The sequence below is a fragment of the Crocodylus siamensis genome, chromosome 5, assembly GCF_052110815.1.
Source record: "Crocodylus siamensis isolate JL-2025a chromosome 5, ASM5211081v1, whole genome shotgun sequence".
Classification (NCBI taxonomy): domain Eukaryota; kingdom Metazoa; phylum Chordata; order Crocodylia; family Crocodylidae; genus Crocodylus; species Crocodylus siamensis.
The window spans coordinates 195,579,954-195,600,869 of NC_143399.1; the positions used below are offsets into that span (position 1 = coordinate 195,579,954).

At 44.3% G+C, this 20,916-nt stretch overlaps 2 protein-coding genes across 12 annotated transcripts in view; one reads left to right on the top strand and one right to left on the bottom strand.

Annotated features, from left to right (window-relative positions):
- WDR86 (WD repeat domain 86) overlaps positions 1–12,132 on the top strand; it is a 29,347-nt gene extending 17,215 nt beyond the window's left edge. The window contains exons 5-7 of one of the 3 annotated variants that reach the window (XM_090047744.1): positions 4,926–5,061; positions 8,724–8,827; positions 10,209–12,132. In XM_090047744.1, coding sequence (XP_089903870.1) covers positions 4,926–5,061; positions 8,724–8,827; positions 10,209–10,427 — 459 coding nt within the window. In that variant the 3' untranslated portion in view covers positions 10,428–12,132. The other 2 variants (XM_090047746.1, XM_090047745.1) reach the window with 2 other exon arrangements.
- Positions 12,133–16,170: 4,038 nt separating this feature from the next.
- NUB1 (negative regulator of ubiquitin like proteins 1) overlaps positions 16,171–20,916 on the bottom strand; it is a 28,954-nt gene continuing 24,208 nt past the window's right edge. For 8 of the 9 annotated variants that reach the window (XM_090047752.1, XM_090047753.1, XM_090047754.1 and 5 more), the window contains 3 exons: positions 19,170–19,265; positions 18,144–18,336; positions 16,171–16,870 (listed from right to left, as the gene is read on the bottom strand). In XM_090047752.1, the coding sequence (XP_089903878.1) occupies positions 16,707–16,870; positions 18,144–18,336; positions 19,170–19,265 (453 nt within the window). In that variant the 3' untranslated portion in view covers positions 16,171–16,706. Of the gene's footprint in view, positions 16,871–16,952; positions 17,093–18,143; positions 18,337–19,169; positions 19,266–20,916 lie in introns of those variants that run through there. The other variant, XM_090047755.1, reaches the window with a different exon arrangement.

Genomic DNA, 20,916 nt, shown 5'->3' on the forward strand with positions numbered 1-20,916 from the left:
CAAGCAGCGTAACTTGAATGTCACTTGAGAACAATGGTGCGTTACCTGCAGGAGACGAGTGGAAAGTGTTTATCTTTGTTGCGTGGGTTGCTGCTGCTTGCAAGCTGTTCAGAACAGAAATGCCGTGAGTGGGCCAGGAGCAATTCTGGAAGATGAAGCTCCAGCCAACTTCGTATTAGCACGGGCTTTGTGATGATGTTTCCCACGCCCATTTGGGTTGAATGTTAGGGTTAGAGGTGCAAAACTCTAGAAGTCTTGGTTCAGAGGTGATACCTTTTCTTAAACTGACTAAGAAATTGCAAAAGAAGGATTGTTCTTTGCAAGCTTCTGGGCACATGCGCCCTTCCTCGGCCTCAGGGAAAATTAAAGATGGTAAAAAGTCCCTGTAGGTAGAAAATAAACTTCATTTTGCACAGAGGAAGCTGAAGGTGGAAGTCTGTTCCTCTGGGTCCATGAGTGTCTCAGATGACAGAAAGGCAGGGTGGTGTAGAAATCTTTCTTTGTTGTTCAGCAATGAAATTTAATTCCAAAGTCGGCTAAAATTCAGCATTTTCCATGTTTCAGAGATGTATTTAGTACAGTTCTAAATACTTGTTTGCATAGCAAGTCAGCTCCTTTCTTCCCTCCTTAGTACTATTTTGGCTACAGCACAAATGTAGCGAGATGTGACATTTCAGACTACTAGCCTGTGGAAATTACATGTATATGACCTGTATTTACATGCATGTTATCTTGTGGAAAGGTCTTATGGGCTAAGTGATGTCTGCAGCTAGTTGCACCTGTGCAGCTCCAGGATTTGGTGGGAACTGCATTTTCTGTGCAAGGGTCATCTTGGACTATCCGTGTATATTTTTCGTACAGCTCTGTCATGGTCCTATTATTGTAGCAGTTTGCCCTTGCAGTACCTTTTTATTAGAGGTTCTCATAGCACTTGTATGAAAAGTATGCCATCTGCCCCTTTTTTACAAAGCTCATTTGTAGCACCAAAGAGAATTGGGAGAGGAAATGCATTGGTTTTATGTCCATAATCCAGCAGCAGGCAACAGGGAACAGCAGTGTGCACACATGTGCGTGTGGGAAGTGAAGAAAAGGCTAGATTTTTAGGGACAGAAAATTGGTCTAAAAGTGAAGCCCACATTGAGCCAACCGGACCCCTGTTTGGCAATCAGTTTATGCAGGACTCTCATTGACGTCCATGGGAGTTTGATCAGGCAGGGGGATTCAGCTACGTAGCCTGCATGTTTGGAGAGGGAAATAATAAGACATTAGTCCTTGTGCAAGTCTGTATGTCTTTCTGCCTCCATCTGCTTTTCCTTTTCAAATCGGTCCCATGGTGGTTGCTACCAGACCATGAAAACCTGCTTTTTGCAACTGTGACTTCCTTGGCACCTGATTGAGGAGTACCAGGAAGAGAAAGGGGGGAGAGAGAAAAAATTACGCTATGTAGCGCCAGCTGTGGTCTAGGTGCTTTACAGATAAGTGTCTGGCCAGTCACCCTGGGCTGAAGAGTTTGCATCTACATTGTATATTAAAGATGCCTGTTACAAGCTTTTTCTTGGTTTATTTTCCTTATCTTGTGTGTTAGAAGAACTTGGACTATGAGACCTTTACATATGAGAAAGATAGCCTTAAGGCCCTGGACTCTCACTCAGGGAAACGTGGGCTGCGTGCAGACTGACTGTGGGAGATTGTATAAGTCACTCTGGCACAATTTTCCTTGAAGATATTAACACTTTCTTTCTCCACCCTTTGTCTCGTAAGAAAATAAGAACTGCTATTTACTGGGTCAGGCCATAGGTCCATCTTGCCCAGCTTCTTCGGTCACATGGGGGCAGAAAGCAGATGCTGAAAGGGAGAGTAAACAGGATATAACCAGGGTTTTTTCCACTGTTCCTCTCTATTGCAGCCTCCAGCACTTAAGGTCTAGGCTCAGAGGCTCTACCCCGATCTCCCATGCTCTGTAGCTATGGATGCCTCCTTCCTCTAAGAATGTATCTGATCCCTTTCTGAACCTGGCTAGGCTGTCAGCTGCCACAACATTTGGTGGCAATGAGTTCCACCTTTTAATTATGCACTGTCTGGGGAACCGCCCCCCCCAACTTCCTTTTGTTAGTTTTAAACTAATACCTGCTAGTTTTCATTTTATGACCCCTAGTTCTTGCACTGCGAGTGGTAGTAAAATAATAAGTTCCTATTTACTTTCTCAGCACCTTTTCATATTTCATAAACCCTTATTTCCCCCCATGTGTCTCTTCTGTCTCATCTGGCTAGATCGGTGGTTCTCCAACTGTTCTGGACTCGAGGGCCCCCTCTGTAACTTTTTGTGAATTGACTGGCACCTGATTTTAAAAACTAATATAACCCTCCTGCCTGGCACTGGTCAGCCACAACAAGAGCTGGGTTCAAATTTTGAGGTATCCAACAAGTTTTCACCATGGCTCAAACCTACACCCAGAACTCTGGGATCACTAAATTTGGCACTATTTAATGCAACCCACATAAACAAAACCCCCTCCTCAAACAAAAAACACCACAAAACAAAAATCCAAACATAATTATATTTAAACTAATACTTAGCAACATGAAAAACTAGAACACATTTTACAGTAAAAAATATCTGCTACCTTTCGTGTGGGTTGCATTAAATAGTGCTTACCTCTTTGCAGAGGGGCTGTAGGGGTGGGGCATTACCCAGGCAGGGACAAGCCTGAATCTGACATATCTCCTTAGCGTCTCTGGTTATTTCCTTACACCTCATGACACCCTTCAAAGGATCTGGCAGCACCCCGGGGTGCCCTGGCACCCTGGTTGAGAATCATTGGTCTAGTTGGTAGAAAACCTTCCCTGCTTTGAACAAGTAAGTATGTACAGTGACTAATATAACTATGTTAGTTGGGGCCAGTAGGCAGTGCCGCTATATTGCCAAAATCAATTTAAATGTTTTCTATCATTCCTTTGCTAGGCTAACTCATGGAAGATGTTTGAAAACACAGTATACTATCTAAAAATAGCTTTTTAAAAATGTGATTCTATCATTGAACCATATGATGTAAAAGATGCACAGTTAAGCATACCCCGAACTGTTACAAAGAAAATGCAATATATTGCAAAATATTAAGCGTGTGTGTTATATTAGCTGTTGACTTTTTTGGGTTTATTTACCTTTTGTTACTTTATTCAAAACTGTTCTTTAACATTTTTTTTAAAATTAAAATTTATGATTTGGCAAAATATATGTATTGCTTGTACATTGAAGCTGCCCTACACTAAAGAAAGAGTCTAATTAGGATTCTCTGCTGTTGCACATAGGTGTAGCTCCATTCATGCCAACACATCAACAGAGAACCCAACGTCCTCTTCTGAGGTTTGGAAACAATTTTAGGGCCTAGAAGTTGACTGTGTGATATGACTGTGCAAAGAATACAAGATTGGGCCCCTACAGTTCAGCTCTGAGAGTTGTTTTGCTCATTACCCCTGGGTCTAAAAGCTCTAGACTTCATTGTTTTTACTTGGTTATTTTTTTGTTGGAAGATGTGAATGAAGATCACAGAATCATAGAAAATGAGGGTTGGAAGGGACCTCAGGGGGTCACCTCTACTCCACCCCCCTGATCAAAGCAGGACCAGCCCCAACTAGATCATCCCAGCCAAGGATTTGTCTAGCTGGGTCTTAAAAACCTCCAAGGATGGACAGTCCACCTCTTCTCTGGGTAACCTGTTCCAGTGTTTCACTGCCCTCCTAGTGAAAAAGTTCTTCTAATGCAGGGGTGGGCAAAACGGTGGGTCCAGCCAGCAGCCAGACTCCATTTCCCAGCAGCCCCTGCCTGCGTCGCTGCAGCCAGCTGGGGCATGTGGGCATCGATTGCAGCTCTGCCCCAGCCCCAGATCACTCTGTCACCACGGCAAGATCCCAGCCCCAGAGCAGCTCCCCACCCAGCTGCGTGCCCTGCCAGTGCTGCTGGGGCTGGTCTCCGTGGAAACCCCGGCCCCATACTGCCACATCCCTGCTGTTTCTGGGGGCTCCACGGAAACTGGCTCCAAGTGACATGGGCAAGAGCTGCTGGGGAATGGAGTCTGCCGTGGGCCCAATCTGGCTTGAGGGCCGGACTTTGCCTGCCCCTATTGTAATATCCAACCTAAACTTCCCTCGCTGCAGCTTGAGCCCATTGCTCCTTGTTGTGTCATCTGTCACCGCTGAGAACAGCCCAGCTCCATCGTCTTTTGAACCCCATTTCAGGTAGCTGAAGGCTGCTATTAAATCCCCTCTGTCTCCTCCTTTCTGGACTAAATAAGCCCAGCTCCCTCAGCCTCTCCTCATCAGTTGTGTCCCCCAGTCCTCTCCCCATTTTTGTTGCCCTCCATTGGACTCTCCAATTTGTCCACATCCTTGCTGTAGTGGGGGACCCAAACTGGACACAGTACTCCACGTGGCCTCACCAGTGCAGAATAGAGGGGAATAATCACTTCCCTCGATCTGCTGACAGCACTCCTACCAGTGCAGCCCAGTATGCCGTTAGCCTTCTTTACAAGGGCACACTGGTGGCTCATATCCAGCTTATTTATTGTGCGCTGTAACCCCCAGGTCCTTTTTGTCAGAGCTGCTGCCCAGCCAGTCAGCCCCAGCCTGTACTGGTGCATGGGATTGTTCTGTCCTAAGTGCAGGACTTTGCACTTGTCCTTGTTGAACTTCATGAGACTTCAATTGGTCCAATCCTCCAGTTTGTTGAGGTCTCTCTGATTCCTAGCCCTACCCTCCAGTGTATCTACTCCTCCTGCTCCCTCCCCGCTCCAACCTGCAAACTTGCTGAGGGTGCACCCCGTCCCATCTTTCAGGTCATTGATGAAGATGAATTGCTTTGGTGCAGTTCTCTAGTGAACTTGCCCAAGGAGGATATTGCTGATGCTTTCCTTTTTTTCCCTCCTCAGCTAGTGAATCGGCACTTGTATTCGGGGAGTGCGGACCGGACAGTGAAGTGCTGGTTAGTAGACACTGGGGAGCGAATCCAAACATACAAGGCTCACAAACACAGCGTTAGCACTTTGAAATACCATGCTGGGATCTGTAAGTTGCTTTTCCATTAGTTCCTCAATCCCTCCTCCCCCTCCAATTTTACTTTCCCTTCTATGTATGGATGCTTACCTGTGAGCAAAGGTTAATAACACCATATTTATGAGATGCAAGAGCTTGTGAAATTTTCACTTACTTTTCCTTCTACTTCAGTGCTTGGCAGCAAATTATGACTGCAGAAAATGCTGATATTCAGAAGTGTAGAGGGAAAAGAACTGTAGCACTGTAGATGTCAGAGGGAAAGGAAAGGGCAGGGAAACTGTGGGTCCTCTGCTCTACAGAGATGGTAAACTAGTAATGGAAAGTACAAAGAAGGCAGAACAGCTCAATGCCAACAAAACAAACTGTCCAGACAAGAAGTGAAATGAATATGAGGGAAGACGGGGAAGGACTGCACTTAATTATAAGTCCTTCAGAGAATTTTTGACAAATACTAATGAGTTGAAGTCAACAGGACCTGAAGAAAGTGATGCCAGGTGCAGAAAGAAGTAGCTGAAAAATGTCTCAGAGCCGCACATGCCAAGTCATGGATGACAAAGTGATGTCCCAGAGCCAGGAGAAGAGATACCATCATGCCCATCTCTCCTTTTCTTTAAAAAAAAAAAAAGGAAGGGAAGGGGGGGGAGAAGGAAGATGGAGAAATAACACACCATTCAGCCTGACTATTGCAGCAAATTATAGAACAATCAACATCTGGAGGAAGAAGTGGGGATTACTAGCAGACAACCTGGATTTATTCAGAATAAATCATGCTCAGCCAATTGGATTGTCTTCTTGGACAGGAGCAAGTTAGAGTTTGTTTTCTTTTTTTTATGTCTTTCTTTTTCTTTTTGGTAATACCTTTTATTAGACCACTGGAATAGTTGGGAGAGATGTTAAACAAGCTTTCTGGCACGTGATGCCCTTCCTCCAGTTTGGGGAAAGAAGTAAAGATGACCTTGACTAAATACTAGTTCAGGGCTGTCCAACTTCTGGGCAGCCGGGGGTCACAGACCCAGGCTATAGGGGCTACAGATCTCAGGCCACATGCTGTGTGGGCAGGTAGGCACCTCCCCGGCCGTGAACTGTCCAGCACTACCCTGCCGCTTGCACAGCCTGGGTATCCTGGCTCCCCATTCTCCTGGCTGTCTGCAGTGCAGGCTATCCAGCCCCTTCCTTGTGCCGCCCCTCCCATGACATGCACAAGGCAACCAGCCCCACTCCCTTCTTCCAACCATGTGCACCATGTGGGCAGCTCCCCCTGCCCCGCAGCATGGGCAGCCTCAGCCATGTGTGCAGCACCTGCCCCTCCTCCTCCACAAGCATGCACCACGTGCTTGCAGGACGGGCAGCCCAGCTCCCTTCTTTACTTCTTCAGGCACTCCAGCCCCCTCCTGGCCCCCAGGGCAGGAGCCACTGGGTGTGGGGAGTGTCAACTTGGTAGCATGCTAAGTCCATGGGGGCCACCAGTTGCACAACCCTGCACTGGATAAAACAATGTTTTGGGGTTTTTTAAAACTCCATTATGTTAATGAAAAGAGTTGCTTAAGGAAGTGTGGATGGCAGAGAAATCTGCTGGTGGCAAATGCAAGATACTGCACATTGGAAAGAATTATTTGAACTCAGCATGTGCCGATAATGGTCAAACAATGATTAGCTACCAGGATGCTTGACACACACTGACTGAGTGATTATGATCAGCCTTCAGCCAGCAAAACTGACTTCATAAATCAGGGCTGACACTTTTTTGGACGTATTCAATGTAACTAAGCTCAATGTAATCAAGCCTGGAGGCATTATACTGGCCTAGATACACTACTGGTCTATGGTATCTTCACTGGGAGGTGGAGAGGGCAAAACTCACCTTAATGAGACCATGAGAGAGACTCCAGTCTGAAAACTGCTCTTTCTCTTTAACCCAGAAAGTAAATTGGTCAGCAACTGCCTTATTTGAAGCCCTTGGAACAGAGTGCAAACTCAGACGCCCATCCTGTGATGCTACCCAAGCGTCACAAGGTTTTTGCACACTTGGCACTCTCTCCTTTCACCCCTTCTCTGTTTTGGTAGCACTCCACACTCTTCCTGTGACTGTGCAAATGACATTGCTACATTTAGCCAGCTTGGGAGGAACATCTCGTTAGTGTGACTAAGGTGTTCACAAGGTTATTAAAAGCCAAAAGGTGTCAAACTGGGAGTGCTGAAGTGTCCTGTTTTGGGAAGCAGAATGCAAGTGGACATGGAAGAACGCTAGACATTGTTCAACTATTACCAAATCAACTTTTAATCTTTTTAATCAGACACACACTGCCCCAAAGAGTTTACAGCTGTAATAGACAAGTCGGAGACCATAGAGGGGGAAAAAGGGATGGTTTCTTTTACAGCTGCCCAAGATCACATAGAGTAATCCATGACAGAGCTGAGTCCAGGGCTCTTAAATGTCTTTGCAGTGTCATAAGTACTGAACTGCCTTCCTCACTCTACTTTTAAAACTAATAACACTGTAGATTATAAAGACAAGCTCTTCAGTGTAGTTTATCTTTCAGTGTTTATGCTGCTTGATTGTCTCTGACGTTTCTGAGCGTGGGCAGTGAAAATTAAGTTAGTTCTCGCTCTCCTACATGTCAAAGGCTTCAGCATCAAGTTTAAGAACAGTTGCTTCCCTAGGAGTTTAAGCAAAACATTTTTGTTGCTTTTCCTGTTGGTTTTGCAGGTAGGTGGAGTACAGATTTATTTCTACAGAATCGAAATGTCAAATGAAGTTCAGGCCAAGAGTGCCCCTTTTGAAGCTCAATGGTTCAGTAGTTCAACGAAGCATTATAAATCCTGAATGATAGAGGAATATTTGGCAAAGCCGAATTCTGAGAGAGAGAATTAAAATATAATGAAAGTTATAAACTGAAAGCAATTTTTTTTTAACTGAGTTACTACTGTTTTTTGTTTTTTTTTTTTTTGTTAAGTGGGTATTTGGGAGTTCAGTTAACGGTAGCAAATAAAGCAATATGATTTCCATTTCCTAGAAAAAAGCCTTGTATCTGGTTCTGTAATACTGTACCTGCTTGAGTGGCTTACGATGGTTGACTAGTATAAGTTTGTCCAGCTGATATCCCATCCAACCACTGATCAACCTGCTCCTACTTCTGTTTCATGGAGGGTATGATTCGGGGTGGAGTATGCCTTAGGGTAAATTTACCAGCTGGATGGAAGATGGGCAGGCTTTTCTGGCCTCCTCTCCTACAGGATTTTAGGACACCGTTTTGTGTCCTGTAACTTCCTCTGTTCCCACTTCCAGAGACAAGTGTGTTCAATAGTTTCAGTAAGACTTGATTTTCCTCTCATGTACATGGTTATAAATAAGAAATAGTGACGTTACACTGGTAGAAACATCTGTTGTTAGGAAGGGGAGAATCCATCCCGTCTTTCTCCTCCAGCTGTTTTTCAGGTGTGTACTTAAATCTGTTCTGAACTGACCTTTTCTGATTGCACAGAAATGACTAGCCTAAAATGGCAGCCCCTTCTTAGCATCTGGAGAAGTAAGCTGCTGCCTACAAAAGCTTATCTACCTTCGATTTAGTCAGTCCATATGGTGGAAATCTACTCTACCTTAGACCTGACTTCAGACTACAACAGCTATCTACCTCTTTGTCCTAAAATGGCCTCGCTGCCTGTCTCTGTTACAGTGTTTACAGGAAGTGGCGATGCCTGTGCCCGCGCTTTCAATTCCAAGACGGGTGTCCTGCAGAAGATCTTCCGAGGACACAAGTTCATCATAAACTGCATTCAGGTGAGATGGGGACTTTTCTGTATGCTTGTGTGTGTTGGAGGGGAAATGCAACATTTGGATCAATAAATTGCAGTGGAAGCTTCTCCCTATATTACTTGGGAACAGATGTAGCTAGTTACACCTGACAGCAACATCCGTGGACTACTAAGGGATATGGAGAAGTGTCCTACCTGTCCGGCAGCCACAGTAAGGCAGAGTCCTGCTTACAACACCAATGTGTGGAGATTTGCTTTTGTGCTTCTCCTTAGCCTTAGTGGTAGCACATTGTCCATAGCTCAGGAAACCAGACTCTGAAAAGACCTTGATTATGCAAACCCTTTGGCAGTGTGCACTTACTAGTATGCCAGGTGATGATCTTGGACAGTGAAGCAACAGTCCTAGGTTGGTGATAATACCCCAGATCCCTTGTCCCCCAGTTGCAAGCCTGCAAGGTAAGAATGATGTGGTTGTGATGGAAGCCACTGGGGAGTGATGGGCTCGTGTAATCTGTAGCATGCAGCGGGGCGCTTATCCATGTTCTTGCTAGCTGCTGCAAGGAGTAAGCTGGTAACTTTACAGTAGACTTTCAAGATACAGGGACTGAGATCCCTTGTGTTCCCAGCCCTGTTCATCGCTTTGTACACTCGCGCTTATAACACGCTGGTTGTACTGTATGCAGGACACAGCTCTGCGATAGATTTTTCCCTGAAGACATATAAATCATAGGCTTTGTGTTTGTATCTCTTAATGCCGATGTGAAAGAAATGTAAGGACTGGGATAGACACGCATGGCCTAAGGAGGGCAAGATGGAGAGAGAAAGGGAGGAATGATAGAGGTTTTGCTAATTAAGGCTTTCACTGGTGAAATGTTCAGAGGGGAAAGAAGTGGCTCGTTACAAAACCCACGCTGTACTTTTAGGAGAATTGCAGGCCAAGTTATACAAGTTTTCAAAGAGAGAGATTTTTATAAGGGAAGTTGTACAGCTTGCTGATTGCAAGGGGAGAGGAGGAAAGTCCTGTAGTCTTGGAGGCACCAAAACATTCAGGTCATCAATGACAAGCTACCCTTCATTTTCCAAGGCAGGCTTGGAGCTCTGCTAGAGCGCCATTGAAATGTGACAGCCCAGTTCTGCACTGCCCAGCACCGAGTATCATAGAAACGACAGCATTGCTCACGTACTGCTGTGCACGGTGGGTGCAGAAGCATGAGTAAGTGGAGCACCCTGATCTGGAGCACACTGGTTTGTGAGCTGGTGTGAATGGTGACAGAAGGAGCCAGACAGTGGGGAATCGGGCTTTACTGTGAAGGACTAACTCTGCTATTTGATCCCAAGCTGCTGTGTTGTTGTTGTGGTGCTGCTGAGATGTCCAGTTGGGGATTAAGTGTGACCTATTGTTCCAGATTCACAATGAGTTATTATACACAGCTTCCCACGATGGCACGCTAAGGATCTGGGACATACGAGGAATCTGCAAGCGGAACAAGAGGCGGCTGAAGAAGGAGAGGTCTGTCCAGGTCAGGAGTTCCCAGAAGGGCAGTCTGTCACGCCTCTTCAACAACAAAGTTGGCTGCATGGTGCAGCAGGAGAATGGAGAGTGCGAGGCCATTGAGCTGGTGTGACTGCCTGTCTGGCCATGACCAAAGCTGACATATTTCCTTCCTATGCCACTGGGTGCAGATGAGCCAGACCTTGGAAAGGGGGTGGGGGTGGGAGATGAACTCGCCTGCTGTGGTCTGGCAGGAGCTCAGCTTTTGTGACTGTGAAGCAGACTCTGCTCAGGCTGCCTCTTACTGATGACTCGCAGCACCTCTCTGTATCTCAGCGCAAACTAAAACAGCCTGAATGACTGGCCGGCCCTGGGACAGCACTGGGGTTGGGAGCCATTGCTGAGCAGGGCCCAGGTTATCCATCTTCCCCCATATTTTGAGTGTGATTATGACTTGTATTTGCCTGCTTTCAATTCCAGTTCCACCCCACTGCAGCCTGACATTGCTACATGTTAAGAGAGATGCTGCAAGGCAGTGAGCAGATAGATTTTCTCCTCCTGTCTCGGCTGCTTGTTCTCCTGCGCCACTGCTCAGCCGAACGTCTAAGTGAAAGCTGCCTTGCAGACAGCTCTGAATTTAATTTTCTCAGCTAGCTTTGGGATTCATCCTGCTGTGACTCAAGCAAAGATAGCGTGGCTGAGGCCCAGAGCAGCATTCATCCCTCTCAGGGGCTTTAACTTGAAGAACTGAGAAGGGGGCTTTTAAAAAGCAGCCAGCCAGCCACTAACTGGCATCTAAGGCCTAATTTTGAATCAGACCTGAACATCTTCAGAAACATGGCAAATTACCCTGTTCCCAGTAAGCCAAGAGATTCAACTGGGCCGTTACTTTTAAGCATCCCAACACCCTTCACAGGGCAGCAGCAGGGGCCTCCACTGTCTGCCGTGCTAGGAGGAGTGGTGTGCTACTAGCATCTCCCCACCTCCACACAGCTCTGGAGGGATGCAGAACAACATTGGCTTCCATGGGGGGCCTTGTCCCTGCTTTGTGGGAGGTGGAAAGAGAGGTTTTATGGCAAGACTTTGTTCCCAGTGTGAAATAGTGGGGATTTGAGCAAATGCAGCCCACCAGCACGTGTGCATGGGACCATATCCGTTTCTTCTGTTAGGCCTGGGTCACTATCTCCTTCCAAAGCCCTCACATCTCTCAGAAGTGCTGCATGTGCCAGGACTCAGGCTGCAGGAATGGGAATCAGGGTGCAGGCATATGAGTAATTTACCATGGAGCAAAACCGGGCAGGGATTTATTGCACATCAGCTGAGTTGCAGTAGGCATCCACATGCACCATGTTCTTACACCGTGATAAAGGGAAGTTAAACCATGGTAACTTTCATCCCCCCTTTCATCCAAGACAAAAACTGCAGGGGCTTTGCTTCCACACACCACAGGGTAAGCACTTGCTTGTGAGCAGTTACTGCAGAGTAGCTGAAGCTGAAGCCCTGCTCTTTTCTACGCTGTGATAAGTTGTTCCTACGTGGATACCCCTGGGCAGTATCCTAGGACCAGTAGTGTCTTTAGGCTTGGCTAAGCACTTACCTAGGGGTGCTTCTCTCAGGCTTTTCCAGATTTGTCCTTCCTGATAACCACTGAGCCATGAATATACAAGTGTCCTTATTGTTGGAGATATAACACACTCTGTAGAATCAGTGAAATGACTAGTTAGCCGTGTGTGTTTTATTTTTGTGGCTTTATTTATTCCGTCCTGTGGCAAGATTAAAATGCTGTAATACTTTTTTATGATTGAGTAATAAACACGTGGCATCTACAGATAACCGAATCTTTAGTTGGCGATTCCTTACTTCTCAGGTTTGCGGCAAGTAGCAGTCAGAAAAGGATGGGGGCAGGAAGAGGAAACACATGAATGTAAATGTTGAGACCGTTTCCCTCCTCAGATGGGCTGGACTTGAGTCAATCTCAGGAGATATCCTGCTTCCTATAGCACTTTGGCTGCCAAAATCCAGATTCTTCAATCAGCTGAGAGGGGAGGGATTTGAGCAACTAATGTGCAACACAGCCTAGAGGAAAGGTTTGCTGTGCGGGGAGCCAGGACATTAAGGCTTCACTCCTCCCACTCACTGCTGCTCTGCCTGAATGTTTCTCTGTACTTCAAATTGCATATTACTGAGTAAGGCATCATTTTACTTCCTACAAGGCAGGGAATATTTCTTCCCTTTGTCCAGCTAAGGTAACAACTTCTGAAAAGCTGGTAATCAGAACTGATGACAGATCGGAATTACATTAAAAGCAAAGTAGCTGTGTAACTACATGTACTTGCCTCCCACCTGTAACCACCCCCCATCCAGCAAGAACCACCACCTGCTGTCTAGCAAAGGTTGAATAAACACTGCCACAACCAGTGTCAGAACGGCTAATTCACAGGAAAGACAACAGCCTGTTACTGTTATCAATTATTCCTCCAGAAGAGGATCTGTACTATGGATCTGGAAGAAGAGAAAGTACATGATTATGCAATTTAATGGCTGCTGTAGTCAAATATATTTGAGCAGGCTGCCAAAGCCCTTGTGCTTAGCTACAGAATAGGGAAAGTCCATCATTGTGCAATGAGACCCGGCATATCTTGGAGACCTTGTTATACTTGGTCCTGCTGTGAAAGGCTTTGCTGACTCCTATCTGTAATTCTTTACCTCCAGTGGATGGAAATACTGTAACTCTGTTGGCTGGGACAGGAGTTTGTATGTTAAATTCCTGCTTGGAAAGGTAAGACCAACACTTCTTCCACTGTAAATCTCTGTCTTGGCATCAAAGAGCTACCAACTGGTCCTGTAGGAAGTACTTACACCACAGTGGTTCTCTCCTGTTGAAGGAACAGTTAGTTTTTATCCAATTATGGCCTGTAAGCTCAGTGTTGAATACTGGGAGATCAGCTGAATAATTAGTACCATATTTTCTTGTATGCAACACCTCTGAACACACGTTGTTTCTGGAAGGAAGAATATTTGGGGGGGAAATGAAGTTTTGGGGTTTCCCCCCGCCCAGAGTCATGGCTGAAATCTGACATAAAATAAGTCCTCCTGGGAACATAGTGTCCAAGAAGTGTAGTTTTCCAGGAGACAGTCTGATGAGGCAGCAAACAGCAGAACTTCCTGGCGTGATAAACCATCTTTTGGGATGCCACATTTCTTGGACCCTCTGTTTTCAGGAGGACTTGCTCTATGTCCCAGACCCTTGCAAGGGCAGTAACAAGGCTGTTAGTACTGTACTATAAGTAGTGCTTTATAAATTCCTATAAATAAACTTGTTTCCACATCACAAAGCTCAAGATACTACCAGTGCCTCACTTGCTGCTTCAGGCACAAGCTACAGTGCTCAGCCAATAGCTGGGATCATTTGATCTCAGTAGTATCCCTGCCCAGAGCAGCGGGGTTGGACTTGATGATCTTTCGAGGTCCATCCCAGCCCTTAATTTCTATGATTTCCTATGAGTCCTATGGTTAACACAGGATGCTGTCTCTTCAGCTGAGCGAGACAAGTGGCAGCCATCTGGGTAGCTGCATGGCAAGCACAGCGTCTCAAGGCTTGCTTCTTTACTGGGGGAAAAAACTGCTTCCCCACTTCATACACATGCCCCAGTTTTGGGAGGCTGATTTTTTTTGGCAAAGGTGAGTATTGTATGCAAGATGATACGGTAGATGTCTTGTGATCAGAGAGGGTTGATTCTTCTGAAGATCAGGGTGTTCTTATACCGATGCTCAAAGTTTTAACCTAAATTCCTTGCACGTTACCTTGACTAGATGCAGCCTGGTCCATAACAGCTGTACATGCCCAAGATGAAAATCACTCTCATCAGAAGTAGATGAATGAGTCACTTAAATAGTGCTGCTTTCCTGTTTCTCATCAACTCAAATATCCTTAAATGTGCAGCTGAAATGACGCCCCCAATTTTTTTCCAGACAGTATTCTTGCTCTGCTGCTCACTTTAATTATAGATATTCACAATTTGCCACACGGGCTTGTTTTGATTAGTTACATAATTGGAGGAATTGTTGTTCACTTGACAACAAACTGACATAAAATAATCGATTTTTGAATTCCCACATAACAAGCATTCAGGTTTAAAGTGCATTATTAGCATTATTTTACAGTTGCATTAGCAAAGCTTTAATCCTTAAGGAAAGCACAAGCAGCAGGAGAAGAACCGAGTTCAATCAAAACTGCAATGCACACTCATAACTGCCCGGTTAGTTTTTCCCACTCTATTGATTCTGCTTTACTTTAGCTGATAAACCATATCTCCTACTTCTCAGTACCTTTCTCAGGAAAGGATGTTACATTCTGTATCTAATGCTAAATTGGTATTAACCTTTCAAATAATGAGAACCCTCAGCTCCCATTGGCTTCAATAAGAACTGAGGGTGCTGGGTACCTCGCAGAGCTGAGCCCTGAAATCTTGTAAGTTCAAACTTCTTCTTTGTCCTCCCAGAGCGGCTGTATAGAACAAGGATATTATATGTTATCTGCTTGTTTCCAGCTTAAGGGTTGGGTTGACCTTTTCTGTATACTGGTTTCATTTTGGCCAGAACCTGGGTGACTTTTGAGATGTGAGCTGTGTTCTTGAGAGCCAAATCCAGTGTGCCGTATTTTCTCATGCACAATATGCACCTTTTCCAAAAAAGCAGCTGCTGGAAATTGTAGTGCAGATTATATGTGAGAAATACAGTAAAAAGCAGCTTCTGCCATTTACTAGGCAAAAACAGAAGTAAAATCTGTAGACACAGGGTGCAGAACAATGATCAGACTCAACTCTGGCTGCTGCTGCTACTCAGTTATTGTAAGGAATGATTTCTTTATTCTGCCTTTCAGAAACAAGGTGCCTACATTATTCCAGGGTGTGTTATATGCAAGAAAATATATTTTACTCTTGCAGTGTTTGTTTTCTGGCTGTGCACGAAGAATGATATCAAAGTATCAAGTCCATGCACGATGCCCTGCTATGTGGTGATCCAAGTTTGTTAGAAATGACGTATTAACTACATCGATACCCCTTATTCTGCAACTTGATGGTTGTCACACTTATGGCCTGCTGATATCTCCATCTTACTTGCCTTAAGATGGTGCTGTGTTCCTTCTCTAGAGCCAATGAGATTTCCAGTGGAATTGCAGGGTATAAGGATTCAGTTTGTTCCAGTTAAAAGCAGGCCTCTGAATGGAGTGTAAATAGTTTGCTAAGGTGAGTTTTGGAGCAACATGATCTGGGCTTAAATAGAAAGGAATACTAGTGACACCAGCCACTGCCCTCATGATCCCCCCCTCCCCGGTCCATTATGTTCTTCCTAAAAACAGTGCCATTCAGACAAACCAGGGACCCAATAGACAGGATTTGAGCTCCCTCTACTGAGAGGATAAAGTTACTGAAAATATCTTCCCATAGTTTTCTCACTGCCAAACAGAAATGCCTGCCAGAAATGGACCTTCTTTTAACATTTGTGTCTGGAGGCCTTCAAAGCTCAGGACGGAGGCTAACTGCATCAGAGTGCTCTGCAGAGAATTGCTGGCAGCAAACCACGGAGTGGGGTGACCTTCCCCATGCTCTGTTCCTTCTTAGCTTAGTACCAAAAGTAAACATTTGTTAAGTGAAAGAGCAGATTGGACTCACCTGCCTTCCTCCCTGAACAGCCCAGTGCCACCTTGAGTACTTGAGTGATTGTGAATTTGATTTATTAATTGAAAAATGTGTGCCTCTCTCGTGCCCTGTAACTATTCAATGTGTTTGAGTCAATCCAGTCAAAACGGGGCCAAGACCCTACCAACTGCCTCCAACTATGTTTTTAAAAAAAGGTACAGAAAAATCCCAATATAAGCAATGGAACAAATTTTTATTGGTTGCTTACGCAATGTCTGACATGAAGAATGACAAGGAAAGGCATCAAATCCAAGCAGAACTGATTTATAAATGATGTTTGGGAAACAGTATTTTAAGGAGAAAAAGGTGAAATGGTCAGCTCTATAAAAGGTATGCACTTGGTTTCCAATTCGCAAAATTGGGTTTTTTTAAAAGCTGGTGTTGCAAAATGGTGAAAAATATTTCTTTGCTGTATAAAGTAAAGGAACTAATTGCACACCTATAGAAATATATATTAAGCTTCTATTAAACTTTTTTTGAAAATATGTTTCCATTATGCTGCTCTTTGACAATATATTATAACAAATGAAAAAAATGCATTTTTATAGATTAGCCATAATTTAAAAGAAGATCACTTTTCATTTAATTGTATTTAAGGCTTTGGCAAAAATAAGCCAAGGATGAATTTAACATCTGAAACTTAAGAATCCGAAATGTATGTCTGTTATGTTGCCAAAGCATATCTATAACTGAACTGCGGGTAATGAGTCCTATGGCTGTGGTATTTGGATGTAAGATAAGTATTTGGCAATGATAGATCCTTCCTCTTCCAGAGTTAAATCCAGATAATCTTCTTCATGTTCTGGAATATCCTCTAAAATTTCATTGACTGCATCTACTTCCATGTCTTCATCTGTTGATGAACTAGAAGTACCTACATATAAAAACACAGAAGTTTTGCCAATTCTCTCATCTGAAAAAGCTTAATTCCCACAAAGCTGATTTCCCAGTTCTGCTGTTTTACATATGCTACTCACTGTTCTTTGAAGTGCAGCAGATGCTGTTTGGGGTGAGACATACCCAAAGAAAAGTCCTTAAAGTCCTTAATTGGATAATTATAATCATCAGAGGCTAGTTTTTAATCAACTCAACTGTTCTGATGGGGAAGAGGGATGAAGAGACCATGTCAGGTACTCCCTCTTCTTTGCAGTTAGTGACATTTCTAGTCTTGTTTCCTGACTATATATAGACAAGGAGAACATCTTAATTGGGATCTGCTATTTTTCAAATACTTCAGTGACCACTGCACATGAAATAATTTCCAAAGTTTTATTCAGGACATGGGATCTCATAATGCTTGGTACTGTACAAACACAGAACAAAACATAGCCCTTGCACTGAAGAATTGAACCTACTTTAAGACAAGACATGCGGGGAAAGAAGGACAGAAATGGGGACAGGGCTAAGAATAGGTTTGTACCCTGGGTAGCTATGTGAACAGATTGATGCGTGTGAGATTGCTTATGGAAGCAGGTTAGCAAATAGAGATAAGCCAAAAACTACCCAACTCAGCCTCAGCTGGGAGTTTCCAGAAGGCACAACAGGAAAGAGGTCTCAAGAAAAAGCAGTTTCTTCAAAAATGTGGGAGAGTAGTTCTATCTAAAAGGGTTGGTGTGGGAGGATGAAATAGTGAAGGACAGAGACTGGCAGCTAGAGGGAGAGGTGAGGAGAGGAGATTCTCTTTTGCTGGGTCAAAGAAAGACACAGCTGCTTCTATGCATAAGCTGTTGCATATAACAAGTTACCACCTTGAACTAGCATTACAGCAGGTGCAACACAAATAGCAACTTTTTGTTCCTTACAAATACCCCAGCAATACAGACTTGCCTCTTCCCAGCATGTGTTTCTGAGGGTTAGCCCTTAAATCGGGCACAGGCAAACAGGTACAACCTTTAAGCAGCTATTTTACAAGCAGCAACTCTAGACTGCATCTCTTATGTGCGCATAACTGGTAAGTTCTGTTTTTCATCCTTATTTTGACTATACTACTGCAGTTCAAAGCCTGCTCCCAGCCACATATCCAGCAGATATCTATGATATTGGAAAACTGAGCAATTCTTGTGATATTTAAGGTAATCATTGCACAACAATTGTTGCCTGACCAACAACTTTTTTTCTAAGTGTCTCTCATGTGAAGCAATTCTTACCTGCAGACTCTGTAGGAGACTCTTTGGATGAAGTTGATTCTTCTGAAGGAGTGGTTGCTTCTGACGGCAGCTGCAACTTAGTAGGAAGAACTCCTCCGTTATGGGCTAGTGTTTGGGCAGCCAATTGAATGTTGCCTTGAAAGACTTTTAGAGCTTCCTCAGCTGGTTCCCGCTCAAAACCCATGTACACCAACTAGCCAAGAAACAATTAAACTGTAAGTCTGAGAGACTGATTTACAACTAAGATCTATAGGTCTGCACCACAAGCAGTAATGGGCATCTACAGGAATGTCTACATACCTCAGGACCAGCCATCCCTTTACAGTTAAGTGTGACAGCAGTACTAAGGAAACCTGTAGTAGGTTTCTGACATGGGGCTGGGGGCCTGAAAACTGCAGAGTTGTTGCATGGGAGCTCAGGGCTGAGAATGTAGAGCAAAAACAGGGCTTTTGGATGACTGGGCTAAGCAGATAAAGCATTTAATTTAAATAGGAAATCTGAAACCTATCAATTTGAACATGCCTGTTTATTTCCTCACTTATGAATTCTATGAAGCACTGTCTATCTTTTCTCCTCTATCTTTGCAATGAATTGGGGGAGATGCCTCTGCTGCTGATATTGCCCTTATTACGGAATAGCACCAAAGCAAGGCAGTTACAACAGGGAGAAAGGTAGGTATTTTGGCTCCTCCCCACAAATATTATGTTCAGTATTTGCAGTCTTGTTTTCATCCCTGGTTCAAAACATCATGACAAAACAGAATTTTATCTTCCTCTGAATATGCAATGCTGGCAAGATGCCAACACCTTAACCAGCAACAGGCATGCACCAGAACTTTACTGCATATGGCTTCTTTTCCCTTAAGTGACAAAGATCAGTGGGGAGTACAATACCTGCAAAGCATTGCAAAAGATCTAACATGGCTGTTTAACTGGCTAATGTGATGAAATGGCATTTTTGGTATTAACATGGTCTACTTTTTCAAAATCAAGCCTACAATCTCAGGTTTCTTAAAGTAAAACTTACCTGATCAATACTTTCTTTAGGAACCTGAAACTGGTTCAATGTCACAGGATTGTTGTTATCATTTTCCAAGAATAACTCAGGATTACTAAGAAGAATCTAAATAGAAAGGGGTACATAAGTAATACAGCTGTGTCATTCCTCCATGCAGACACACATTTATAATTAGAGGCTGGGAAAAGTTCTATTAAGTTCATGAACTAAGGTTCCTTCTAGACTTTCCAAAGATTAAGTGTACTAAAAAGCTGAAAGGTCAGAGCACACCTTTTTGTAAAAGCAGAGCAATTAAAAAGGTAATTGTGTATACCAGAAGAGAGATCATTACTATTTTGATAGATCAGTGATCCTCAAACAGGATGCTGCAGCACTCTATGGTGCCTTGAGATTGTTTCAAGGGCACCGCAGCATGCCGCAAAATACTGGCACTGTTAATTATGCAAACATGATTCACAAGATAAATCTAGAAATTTCAAACAGGAATCCACAGGGTTAAATAACTCTGACCTGTTGTAGTCCGAGTTCTTTGAAACAGAATAATTGCTCTATTTTCATAGTTTAAAAAAAGAAAAGTGGAAACTAAGACCTAATGTTTTCCAAAAAGTGCCTCAAGCCTAAAAAGGCTGAGAACCACTGTGGTAGGTGTATATATATTTGGTTTCTCTGTCACTTCTTTTGAGCCACAAATCGTCTCTGAGGAGAAAGAGAGCAAGATTTCCTACCAAGTTGTGCTGCTGTCCTGCCTTAAAACACTTATGCTGTATCATGAGATGTGGATGATGCTTTAAGGGTGGTGACTGAAAAGGCCTAAAAGAGCTCAATGTTGGAAACTTGGGCTGATTTGTGAACCTGAATTTCTCTTCTCTTAATGTGATCCATTACAGCCTCCTTGTATTGTTGTAATTCATCTCTCCTGGATGCCTACACACTCAAAATACTAGTAGACAACTGGCCAAATAAACTTGGTGTAATTTTGCTAAGTTCTAGTGTTCATACTTTATTTTTAGTCTCTCCATGTAGAATGAGAGAAAAGTGGTGCTAGAAGGAACCTCAGGAAGTCAGATGCATCATTCTGGTCTGTCCTAAAATCCTTTTGCTGCTCTTCTGAGATCCATCTTGGACAGTCTTCTCTCCGTGGCCATGAGTGAGAGTTAATATGCTGTTCTAACTTATCTATAGGAAACTATATCTAAATGTGTTTTAGCTTTTATGTCAATATGGGAAATACAAATATTCATCTGTTAGAAGGAGAATGACATACTAGTGCAGGGGGCAAAACAGCAGATCCAGCAGACAGCCAGACTCCACTTGTAAGTAGCCCCTGCCCCAAGCTGTCATGGTCCTGCTGGTCCCAGGGTTTCTAGGGAGACTGGCCAGGAACAGTGCAAGCAGGGCATGCAGTTAGGTGGGGAGCTGCTCTGGGTCCAGGATCTTGTGGTGGTGACATCATAGGGTGGGGGCAGAGCCACAATCTGCTCTCTGCACACCTCTGCCTGCAGAACCCATGCTTGTTGCAGGGATGTACAGGAAGATCATGGCTCTGCCCCAGCCCCACCCACCCATTCTCACGCCCAGTCACAGCCCCATCCCAGCCACCTGGCCACATGCCCTTCCTGTGTGGGTCCTGCCCCGGCAGTGGATGTGGGGTGGATGGGCTGAGATCCCCAGGCAGCAGGGCTGGGTCTGGCAGCGGCAGCCAGGAGCTGCCACCACAGGGGCTGCTGGAAAATGGAGTCTGCCATGGGCCCTATCC